Genomic DNA, 12,033 nt, shown 5'->3' with positions numbered 1-12,033 from the left:
GTGGAATAGTCTTCGCCTCATTTCTCTTCGTAAAACTTATAATAGATCGTCTAGTGTTTGAAGTGTAAGGATTACACATTAACAAAATCACCAGCCATTCACTAAATTGAGGCAAAGTACTACATGCCGCTTTGTATAAAAAAACTCTTCACTTCTATAGTGACCTCAATTTTCACTAAGGATGAACAAATTGAAAAATTAGAAGAGCATGATTATAAAGTAGAAGCACATCTATTAATGGAAACTGACAATATAAACCAGTTTCGCATGTATCCACAAATTCAGCCAATTAACTATCTACTTATTCTAGGATACACCGACTGATATTTTTACCAAATAATATAGACTCCATTTTAGATAATGTTTTGGGAGACTTTGAGGAGCTTCTCTCCTTCCTACCCCCATTGATCCACTGGAGTCTCAACCACCAACACGAACTCTAATGGCAACTACCTCTACTGCTACCCCTACTACGGCCCCTGCTACAACACCGGCCTCTTCACGAACCTTCGATCCCCATCGCGAAGATGACAGCAGCTACACCATCTACCAACACCACTTCACCTGCTTCAAAAGCTCCTAAATCGAAGCCACCACTGCGAATTCCCCCCTCAAATTAAAAAAAAACCTTTTGTCTCTTCTAACTTTCTTATTGAGAAAAGAATACTAATAGTTCGAACCTTTAGGATACTAACGACCAATCCGCCGGTATCAGAATCTACGCATACAATGACAGTTAGGAGACAACCATTAAATCCTACGTGGCTGATTGCCAAATTGCTTAATCCTTTTAAAAAAGAATTTCACTAGGGTTACCAAGAAACCCAGGACTTGATCTGGATTGAAACTATGCGTTAAATCACCTGATAAATCGCTTCAAATTTGCAGCCAATTATCTGAGGCGGAAATGCTTTTCTGTAACTAACTCCCTCATTGACCGTCAAAAATCGTAAGTTACCGCAAAGTATTTAACCGCTAAAAGCAAACCCCTCAGTTGCATCATAACACCGAATACATCTAACGTAGTCATATTAAAGAGACTCAACAGATACATCCAACTATTGAAAACAACTCCATACCTTAAAGTATTATTGCTATAGAGCATAGCTATTATGGAATCGTATAGAAAGATTCGTCTTTTTAAACTTTTCATGAGCTAAACCTCCCTGATCATGTATACGCGACCACCCACTTCAAAAACTCATCTTCAAGAAGAAAACAACATACCTTAAGACTGTCAAAGGAATTATTATGAACTAAAAACTTTTGATAAAGTATTTTGATGCATTCAAACTTATGATCTGGTTAATATGCTCGTATAAATTTAATTAAGTTTATAAGACGGTAACATAAGCATTTATATTCATTAAGCCTGACTCGAAAATAGATCTACCAAAACTGCCAGATCTGCTACAGATAAAAACCTAATCCAACCCAAGTATGGAAATTATTCAAAGCCGGTCAACTTAACTATAATTTTATCACAATTAAAGAAAACTCCCTGCCAAGTAAGTTATGACTAGTCAAATTCATTATGAAGCTGACTTAGACACCAAATTGGACTATATATATTTTTTAAAACCGAACCGCCGAATTGGCACTATGCGTGCTAGTCCCAATTCTCATACATTAATGCTTTCACTCGAGAGGCTATGTTTGGCTGGCTATAATCCAACTCAATCTCTCAATGTTCTGAGAGACCACTGGCAAAGTTGACTGGCTCTATCACTATCTGAAATTTTATTTAACCTTAGAACTAATGAATCGTGGTAATAATTGCATTCCAATAATGTACAAGGGACACATTCGGTTTGTCGACCAAATAGCTGGGCAAACAATTCAATCGGCAGACTTACAAGACTGCTTCGAAAAAACATAAATCTCTTCCAACTAGAAGTGGATGATGATAAGTCTTAGGTTGCTACAGCAAATTAAATCTCTTCCAACTAGATGTGAATGATGATAAACGATCGATTGAACGAACACCACAAATAAGAAGTAATACAGGTCTAGAACTGTTTAAGCCGATTGAGATAGTTCCGCAAATCAAACACTCATTAGCATCCAGCCGAGGTTCTGCCACTTATACTTATGCTGAAATACGGAAAATTTGGAATATGATTTCTGACAACTCAGAAATGAAAGGAATGCTGCAAGAAGCATGTAGATCTTTTTTCAATGTCCGAAAAACACTTTTCTCGGACTCATATGGCACACTCGGCTCTGCTCAAAACATATAATTAGAATACCTCATTTCTCTTCGGAAAAGTTATACTAGATTGTCTGGTGTTTAAAGTGATCGCAGTTATCCTCAAATTCAATCAACAAACTTTGATCGAAGGAATCAAAACCCAATTTAATTATTTATCTACTTGCTACTTGGTCTAGGATCGACCGATATTTTGCCACACACAGACTCCACACAACTGATGGTTCGCGGGACTGAGGATAATCTCTCCCTCCTCCCGCGCATCGATCCAGTGGTCTCTCAACCACCAACATCAATTCTGCTGGAAACTACCTCTACTGATACCCCTATTATGGCCCCTGCTACAACACTGGCCACTGCTACAACATCGCCATCTAAAAATCCACCTTAACTCGATTGAAAACCAGTTGTTTTCAAAACGAGTTGTTTGCTAAAATTGCGGAAACATTTTGTTTAAAAAATTTTTTTTTCTATAGATTTTTCAAATGAAACACAAATGCCAGATAAATAGAAATTGCACAAACAGTTTAAAAATATATTTGCATAATAATGTTACCAACAAACCCAGGATTTGATATGGATTTGAACTATGCGTTAAACCTTCTGATAATTTGCTTCAAATTGGAAGCCTATCATCCGATACGGAAAGTGTAAACTGTAACTAACTCTCTCCTTGACCATCGACATTTGTATGTTCCCGCTAAGTATTTAGCCGTTGAATAGCAAACATCCCACGTACTCATAATAATGAGACACGTCAGATATGGAAAATTAAAAAAACAACTCCATGCTGTAAAAATGAAAAATACCAACTTGTACCCGGTTGGAAGGAAAATTTTAAAATTTACCTAAAAAATATAAGTGGTATGTAGCATAGCTATCATGGAATCGTATAGAACGAATTCGTCTTTTTAACATTTTTACAGCAAATCAAACTCACTTTTCATGAGCCACTTCTCCCCAATCACGTATACATGACCACCCACTTCAACAACTCATTCAAGAAAACAACATAGCTTGAGAACGTCACAGGACTTGTTATAAACTGAAAATAAACCTTTTGATAGACAAAACAGTTTTAAAGCCTGTAAATTTATGATATGTTTGAAATGCTCGTGCAAATTTTATTAGTTGTATAAGACTGTAACATGTGCAATTCTATTCATTAAGCTTAACTCGAAAGTAGATCTAACAAAACTGTAGTATCTGATACTGATAATAAAGAAATGGCATATGGATTACCGCTTGAATGAATTCAGAGCTTAGCTTGATTAAAAAGTAACTCGCTTGATGAGCTGGGCTAATTGGTAAAAAGGTCTCTTATTTTTTTCTCCAAATAGGAGGATGAAAATGTTCTGATTTCATATTGAAACAGAAGAATGGAAATTAATATGCGCAAAAAGCGTGACAACGACACTAAAAAAGTCCGTTTATATCCATTTCGAATAACTTGTATACTGTAAACACTATTGGAAATAAGAACTACTCTACTCGTGAAGTACGAACAATTATGCCCGTAAAATAAGAATATAAGAATGACTATCACGAGAGATAACGAATCAAATAATTAACTTCTTAATTGCCACGGCAAATTAAGAGATTTCCCAAAAAAGTATAAATCGAATCTGAAAACTACTGAAATTCCTTCCAACCAATTTTACAAGATACCACCAACCCAACACTTGCTCAGAGAAAGGACGGCTATATTTGTATAATTGACACCGAAAAAAAATCGAGTCTGAAGGCAAATTTGTAGTGAATCAAACTAAGTTTTCTGAAAAAATAATTTTGAAGCGAATTTTACGTTTACATTCATGTTGGAAAAAAGAAAGAACACCATATTTCCAGCATTTTTGTCCGACGCACATAAGTATTGCCAGCGTAATGCAATACATCTTTCTTAATGATCACAATCATAAAACGCAAAATTCGAGAATAGGTGAAAGAAATCATTAAACTAACTTTAAGCACTAAAAATTGCTGGTTTGCAGCAAGCAACGAAGAGATCTGATTCTAAGAAATAAAAACAGGACCAGTATATTTGATTCAATCAAACTCAAAATAGGCAGTAGATAAAATAATGAGAAAACTGAGAAAAGGTTAACAAATTAAAGCTCATTCTCAACCACCGCCTAAATGCAGTACGCAGACAGCCAAAGTCACAAACAATACATAGTCAGAAATGTATTGAATAATTCATAGAAAAGCCTAAAAACAATCAATGTTCAAACTATTTTTTGTGGATGATGTTTTTTTTTGTAAATGAATTTCTGATCAAGAAAACATCTACAAAAAAATTTGGAAAGTGATGTGTCCATTCGCTGCATTCAGATATAACAAGTCTCATAAAATGGAAACTAAGAAAAAAGTTGATTCAATAACTGTTTGTTTTTTCATGCGAGTAAACCATACACCAAAAAGACAGTAGCAAGTCTCCAAACAAGATACAAGAACAGTACTTGGCGCCTTAATTATTAATCGATGCTACCTTGAAGACGAGAGATCTCGGCCGCCACAATAACCAGACCATGGAACCTAGACAGCACTCTCGTTTCACCCTTTCCCAATTGAACTCCCTTCTGCTCAACGAGACAGCGAAAAACAAGAGAAACAATTGGCGTAAATTCCTCCAGACCTGTGATGACCGAACTGGCGCCAGAAAGATCTGGAAAGTGATACGCTCCCTGAAAGGATCCAGGCCTGTGATAGGAAGTCACCCTATTCAATTTGAATCAAAAACAATCTCTTCAGACGCAGACATAGCCAAGGCTTTTAATAAACAGTTAACAAATGCCAGGATTCAAGCCTCAGATAAGCTACTCCGGAAAACTAGACGCAAAATAGCCAAGCTCACCCTGTTAGATAACCCCAATTTCTCCCCCTACCAACTAAACATACCATTGCGGACAGCAAACTCTCGCTAGCTCTTGGGCCAGATGGCCTTTGCACCATTCACTTGAAATACCTGGGACCCGTAGCTCTTGAATATTCAACTCTTCTTTTTGAAATATCGCTGTCTGAAAATATTATCCCTCAAATGTGGAAAAAGATTATTCCCCTACCCAAACCCAAAAAGAACCATAAATTATCCACTTTTTATAGACCCATCTCTTTACTATGCCCCGCGTGTTAAAGTTTTAGAAAGGCTCATTTGCCCTGTTTTTAAGCAAAGTATCTCCCTAACGCCACACATCAACATGGTTTGCGTCCCTTCCACTCTACCATTACTGCGCTATCCACACTTGAATTTCTTTTTTTTATGACAGACGGTTTTAATCAAAATTGCCCACCGTTTTCGCAACACTAGACCTCTCGAAGGCTTTTGAAAAGGTGTGTCATCGTACTCTCGTGGAACTTTTTCATGACACCGCTCCCGATAGGTATTGTTCGTTGGCTGAAAAACTACTTGAACGGCCTAAACGCCACCACACTTTTTAACAACCACGAACTCCCCACAAAACAGTTCACTGGAGTTCTTTCGCCAGCTCTTTTTAATTTATACGTCCATGACGCTCCCACACCCCCGATAATGTTCGTCCTTATCTTTTGATCCCTTTTCCCAAAGCACTGATCGTTGAACGATTACCTTCAACATCTTTTTATTTTTTCTCTTCCAGGAAGTTATCTTTCGCGTCCTCTAAAAGACCAGTTACCATTTTTTCATCGTACAATAAAGATTTTAACAAAACAGTGTACTTTTAAACAACGAGCCTCCCTCATAAAACCCAAAAATTTTTGGGGTTACTTTTGACCCAACCTTATGCTTTGCAGCGCACTGTAAAATAACCGCTGACAATACTCGCCGCAGGATAGGTGTCCTGAAAGCGTTGTCAGGATCCTCTTGTGGACAGACTAAAGAAACCCTCCTTTTAACCTACAAAGCCTTAATACGCCCCATTTTAGATTATGCCTCCCCTGCTTGGTCACATGCCGCCAGCAAAACCTCCATTAATCACCTGCAGCTAACCCAAAATTAAGCCCTCAGAGTTATTACCGGCTCAACACTCTACTGCCCACCTGCACGGTGAGGTCGAGATCCTCAATGTTCCAAATCACCACGTTCTTTTAACCTCGCAATTTTTTCGCTCGTCATAGCGCTCCCATCACCCAAATAATTTTTACTACTCACAACTTTAACCTCCACGTCAAGTTCGACAATCGACTTTCAGCGCTTTTAAAGAAGATACTGACTCCGTTTTAACCAATTTTAACCCTTCACTCAAGCTTAATAATCCAGAAGTTTCCACTTCCGTTTTAACCACCACTAGTCCCTTTTAAATCACAACCACACAAATCTAATAACCAAGTTCATCGCAGAAATCCCCCCACCTCTAAGTATTTTGTATACCGCCTCCTAAGGTCCACCCTACAGAAAAATCTCCCCAGAGCTACCCGCTGTAAACTCCAACTCGGGTCTGGTTACAGCCGGATTTTAAACACATACTTCTCCCGACTAGACAACCAAGTTTCCCCACTATGCCCGGACTGTCACCTAACACCCCACACTAGTTGCCACATTTCTAACTGCCCCTAGAATCCCTCCTCACTCACTCCCGCAGACCTGTGGCTTGGGCCGGTGAAGTTTCTTAGCCTGGAGACGGACAAGCCCAACCCGACCAACGTCGGCTAATGAATGAATAAAACCTGTAAGACACTGTGGTGACTTTTTGTCCCAGTGCTGGAGTGGTTTCACTGCTTTCCGAAGACATCATTAAGACTTCCAAAAAAAAGTTGCCGATTCGGCAATTCATCGAGCGAGGGGCAAATGCTCTGATACTTCGCGAAAAATCTGATGGCAAAAAGTAAATCCTGAGAACAAAATGGAGCAATTAATCACGAACTACCTTGAATATGGTTTGTACTGATAAAAATAATTGGAAAAATTGAACAAACCTTTTCATAATGGGCAAGAAACAACGATGTCTATAAACTGAGCCATCGAAAAATACAATAGCGATCGAAAGATCATTAAAGAGCATTGATGCTTCCGTGCTAACATGTCCGAATCGGACCGATATCCGCAGATCATAATTGCTCTCAGTTCGTGATCATTCTTTTGGCGATCATTCCTAAAGAAAACCTAGAAATTGACAGCCTAAAGGACCTGAAATTCAGGAAAGTCAAATTCTGATCTCAGAACAAGCCACAGGTATCATCGAGCTGGGCGTAGATAAATTCAGTCGTGAAACTAAAAACAAAAACACCCTTAAGGCAAATAAATCCGGGGAGGAGAAATGGATGCAGGAAGAGAAGGAAGTTCAATGAGATAAAAGCTGAAGCCGACAAAAAGCTACGTTCAATCTGTAACTTAGCCTCTGGATACAACAAAGGCAAATGGGTTTTCACACAGGAAAACACAAGGGTCAAATTTTTAGCCATCTCGTTTACAGAAGCTTGGTAAATACTAAATACCGCTTTTAACAAACATCCGAACACGGTAATTGAGAGATAGAAGCTCGTAACAGAAAACAGAGAATGCGTCGAACAGTTCTGGGGGCAGTAATATAGTTAGCCAGCACATGTAATACGAGAGAGGATGGAGCCGAATGGCTACGGGACGTTTTCATCTGTAAAACGAAGAAGAGCGAAACTCAAAGCAACCTCGATAAAGGACGTTTACTGTTGGTTTACTGATGATACGATTCATATTCTCGAGAAAACGGTGATCAGAACTCAATCCAACGTGTAGGTTTGGGAAGATGTCCTTTTCCTTATCAGCGGAGGACAAGAAAAGAATTTTATGGGAAATGGCAACCTACCGAAATTCTGACTTAAAGCGAAGCAAAAGAAGCGCCCAATGCCAACTTGCTCGATCAAACACCAACCCGACTGGAGTAAGTCTTACAATCTTTCTTTTTATACAAGGCAAGTTTTGACAGTTTTAGAGACCTTTTCAATAGAATCGGAAAAACTCGCAATTATCAAAAAATTATACTTTTCCGCACACCTTTTCAATTCACACAAGCGAGGGGAAGAAGAGTTGAACTTCATCTGTTAAAAGGGGTTAAAACAGAACTAAAAACCATGGAGACCAAAGATCACAAACTTAAACTGAATAATTGCGACAAAGACTGCTTTATCAGCCCGATAGTAATAACGATAAAGAAGAAAGGAAAACACTAAAAACTGGCTTGGAATTCAAAACTTCTTGACGATCAAGTTTTTGAAAACAAGTACCAGATGCCAAATACTCATGCAAAAACAAGTTCCAGAAATCTATGTCCCAGAAGACTTTTACAAATATTGTCAAAAGAGGACAAGATCATCTGGGATTCAATTTCTACAGTTAAGTCCAACTGACTTTTTGGAACACACGGAGCTTATATCAAGAACTTTGCTAATGATCTCCATGCTCAAAGACGATCTCTTGTTCCTGAGAGAACTTGAGCTGAAACCAATTCAAAATGTCTTCAGCTCATTGGACATGTCTTACCATTAATTGGAGTCTTCGGAATATTTGGATGCCACAAATGCAAAGCAGACTGATGGTTGCAACGTGATATGAGACCATTGTTAATGACATGCTATCATTATTTTAAAGGTATGATCACCAGAAGTCACCATGTTAATTTGTTTTGCTTCGGGGTAACAATTGAGAATGAGCCGAAATGATATTAGTAAGATTTACTGAGAAACATCTGATTTATTATAAATGGGTCGGGTAGAACAGAAGAGCAAACCAAAATGAGAGAAAGGCTATGGCGGCAAAGAGTGAAAAAATAGAAATCTTCAGTTTAAAAACTTAAATCACTGCATCAAGCGACTCACAACTTTGACTCGACTGAGATATTGAAAAGTATGCTTTAATCTAATGAGGTGGTTGTATTAACCTACAACTTCATCACATTGAACTAGATAGATGGATCATTAAATATGCACAAAATTATAAATAAATGGTCTTCGCTAAATATTGAGGACTGCATTTCAGGTGAGGTTGCATAAAGTTTCCAATTAAGCAGTGCAAAAATTAATGAAAATCAAATTGAAATTATAGTCAAACTCAGCATTCCTGCTCAGTAGCTCTATGAAACTGTCCACATAAGATTTTTTTTTCAAGTGGGATTTTTGAGGATAGAAAAATAAAATTTACGATAGATCCCCCACATCAAGTTGTTACTGCTGATCAATGAAGACGTGTCTTGGTTTAAAGCGTTTGACGGCATTTCTGGTTCTAAGCAGACTCGCACTAGCAGTGTTTAAAGTATTTGTGAGGCTTTTAACCGACTCATTTTTGTATCTGAAGGAACGACTGGTATGGTTCTTCATGGATTATAGTAGGTCTTCATAAGGTTTCTTGGAGCCTCGCGTTCCGCTTCTAGGCTAATTCCTTCCACGAACATTATTGATTGCTCTAAAAAAATTTCTTAGGTTTTGCTATGATAAGGTTGATTATGAGAGGCACGTGCACATAACAAGGCGTCACTCGTCAAAAATCTAGATAAGCGAATCTGAAAAAGCTCAAAAATTTAGAGAAATGATGAAGCTCAAAAATTTGAGCTTCTTAATTTTTAAATTATTGAGCTTTTTCATATTCTCCTATCTAATTTTTTGAGAACTGCTAAAACCCTACAATGACCCTATTGAACAACATCTTTTTCTTTTCAGCGCCCGATGCATTTATTGAGAGGATTGGCCGGATCAACCTTACAATCCACATCCTTCCCTTAGTGACCTACCGTAGAATGTCCTCCCTAAGCATGTATTAATTCTGAAATTTAATTCCGCATAAAATATTCATTTTAAACAAGCTCGCAGAATAAACGACCCGACAAAATTTTTTATACGAAACAGCTATTTTAAACTGTTAATAATCTAAAATATTAATCATTATTTTGTATCGATGAAATTTATTTGCCCAATTTATAGATCAATTTATTTGCCCTGAAAGTTAATTTCTGAAAAAAACCGGTTTTTATCCCCCTAAATCGATTAAAGGGGGGGGGGGAATTGTACGGTTGATCCGATTGGCCTTCGTGGGCACCCTTGCACCTGTTGATTTAATTCAAAACGGACAGATTAAGGAAGCGAAATTACACACTCCTTCTCCATAAACTCGACCGAAACACGACCCAAATGCTCCCCCTTCGGTAATGTTTTACAACATCCATTTATTGCCTAACACCCATATGAAATTTTGTCGACCTTAATTTTTTCAATGAAAACTTTCAAAGTTGGAAAAAGTGCACCCTTCCCAATCGCGCAAATACTAGATCTGCCCCTAGTTTCAGATTCGCTCATCTTGTTTTCCCTTATGCGCTAGTTCAAGAAACACACGTTTAAATAGATAGCTTAAGCTAGTTGAAGAAACGCATTGGTTATTTTAACTAGTTTCGTTATGTGCTACGATAGCACTGGACAAAAATAAATTTCAAAGAAAAAACAGCATGCATTTCCAATTCCATCGTTAAAAAACGATCAATTACTTCTGCGGCTCTGCTGATTTGAGATAGAATATTCTTACCATCTGGCAGCGTGAACAGAGTGTTGGGTAGTTTCTTGAAGTAGGCAGACTGCAGGGAGTCTCTAGCCGATATCCGCTCACTTGGATTGCACTAAAAACATGAACAATGTCAACCTCACGCTTTGCTTGTGTTATCACTTGATCACGTTAGATCCGAACTAACAACTCAAAAATAACGCCAAATTTTGATTTGGTCCACTCAAAATTTGATTTCTGATAAATAAACCCATCTCTTCATAGGATGTGACTCATTGAAGAGAAGCACTGTGACTCAGTCTTTAACTAGTTCCGTTATTTCTTATTATGCCACTGGACAATCTTTTATTTCTCAAAAAAAAGTCTATATGCATTTCCAAATTTGTTTTAAAAAAGACCAGAACGTAAGCGAACAAAAACTCATGTAATCATGTAATTTTATGATCAAATACCTAGAAGAAGCTTCTGAACTAACTTGAACAAGTTAATGAACAAGAAAACCATTTGAATTTGAAAATAAACAGGCGAAGCTGCGCTTGCGAGAACACGATCAAAAAGCAGCTCTATCAAGTTTAAAATGAAAAAGTTGAAATAAGGCTCAAATTAGCAAAACCTCGGCTACGTGTCGGATTCGAAGCCTAGCCATGTCACCTTTTGGCGTGTGCCAAATACTTTTGTGAGGCATCGGCTCGAAAGGGTTCCCGGTGTCTGACAGACTTGGGACTTCGATGTGGCAATAAGACACAATTTTGAGATACCCTATCGAAAAAAAACGGAAGAAACGGTCAAGAAAAATTTGGGGCTAGGCAAATGACACTTTTTGGTCGATTTAGGGTTTGAGAAAAAAGGGTCAAAAAAGTGTATTTAGGCGTTTCATTTAAATGTTTGGAAAGCCTTGCCCATGTAGTTTCCGAATATGTATCAATTGTTGAGTTAAGATAAGTATTCAAAATTTTAGGGTTATTAAGGTCTATCGTAATTTTAAGGCTATGCTCGAATCTTTTCAAAGTCTGATTCCAATCAAAAAAAGAACCAATTTTTGAAAACTCAACAGTTCTGGTGGTTTCTCGTGATAAATTAACTGACTGCACTATGAAAAAAAATTTTTGGGGGCTAACTTTCAAAACCTAAATGAACTGCAATAGAAGGTAGTTACTCTGACAACCCGACTTTGATGAAAGTAACATTCGGCTTCAGAAGAAATGACATAAAAGTTACTAAATAAAAATAATTTCTAGGCCCTATTTTGAGCGAGGATCACGATGGTCATGTTGTTTATTCGATTAAAAAATTTTGAGGGCTATTTTCCACAATTTTACGTTTTAGCCCTGGTGATGTCACTTTTATGCAGCGAAATGAAACTTAAGTTTGATTTCAACGCAAGGTC

At 37.7% G+C, this 12,033-nt stretch overlaps 2 protein-coding genes across 3 annotated transcripts in view; both read right to left on the bottom strand.

Annotated features, from left to right (window-relative positions):
• The window catches only part of LOC134840748 (COP9 signalosome complex subunit 2-like), a 545,309-nt gene that overhangs the window by 391,788 nt on the left and 141,488 nt on the right, over positions 1-12,033 (bottom strand). The gene's annotated exons all lie outside the window — the stretch shown is intronic.
• The window catches only part of LOC134839627 (uncharacterized), a 39,997-nt gene continuing 36,751 nt past the window's right edge, over positions 8,788-12,033 (bottom strand). Inside the window, exons 11-12 of the mRNA XM_063855242.1 lie at positions 10,671-10,761; positions 8,788-9,560 (exon numbers count right to left, since the gene is read on the bottom strand). Of these exons, the coding sequence (XP_063711312.1) occupies positions 9,472-9,560; positions 10,671-10,761 (180 nt within the window). The 3' untranslated portion in view covers positions 8,788-9,471. The remainder of the gene's footprint in view (positions 9,561-10,670; positions 10,762-12,033) is intronic.

Source organism: Symsagittifera roscoffensis, chromosome 2 (genome assembly GCF_963678635.1).
Source record: "Symsagittifera roscoffensis chromosome 2, txSymRosc1.1, whole genome shotgun sequence".
Lineage (NCBI taxonomy): Eukaryota > Metazoa > Xenacoelomorpha > Acoela > Convolutidae > Symsagittifera > Symsagittifera roscoffensis.
This window is presented reverse-complemented; position numbering and strand designations above follow the sequence as displayed.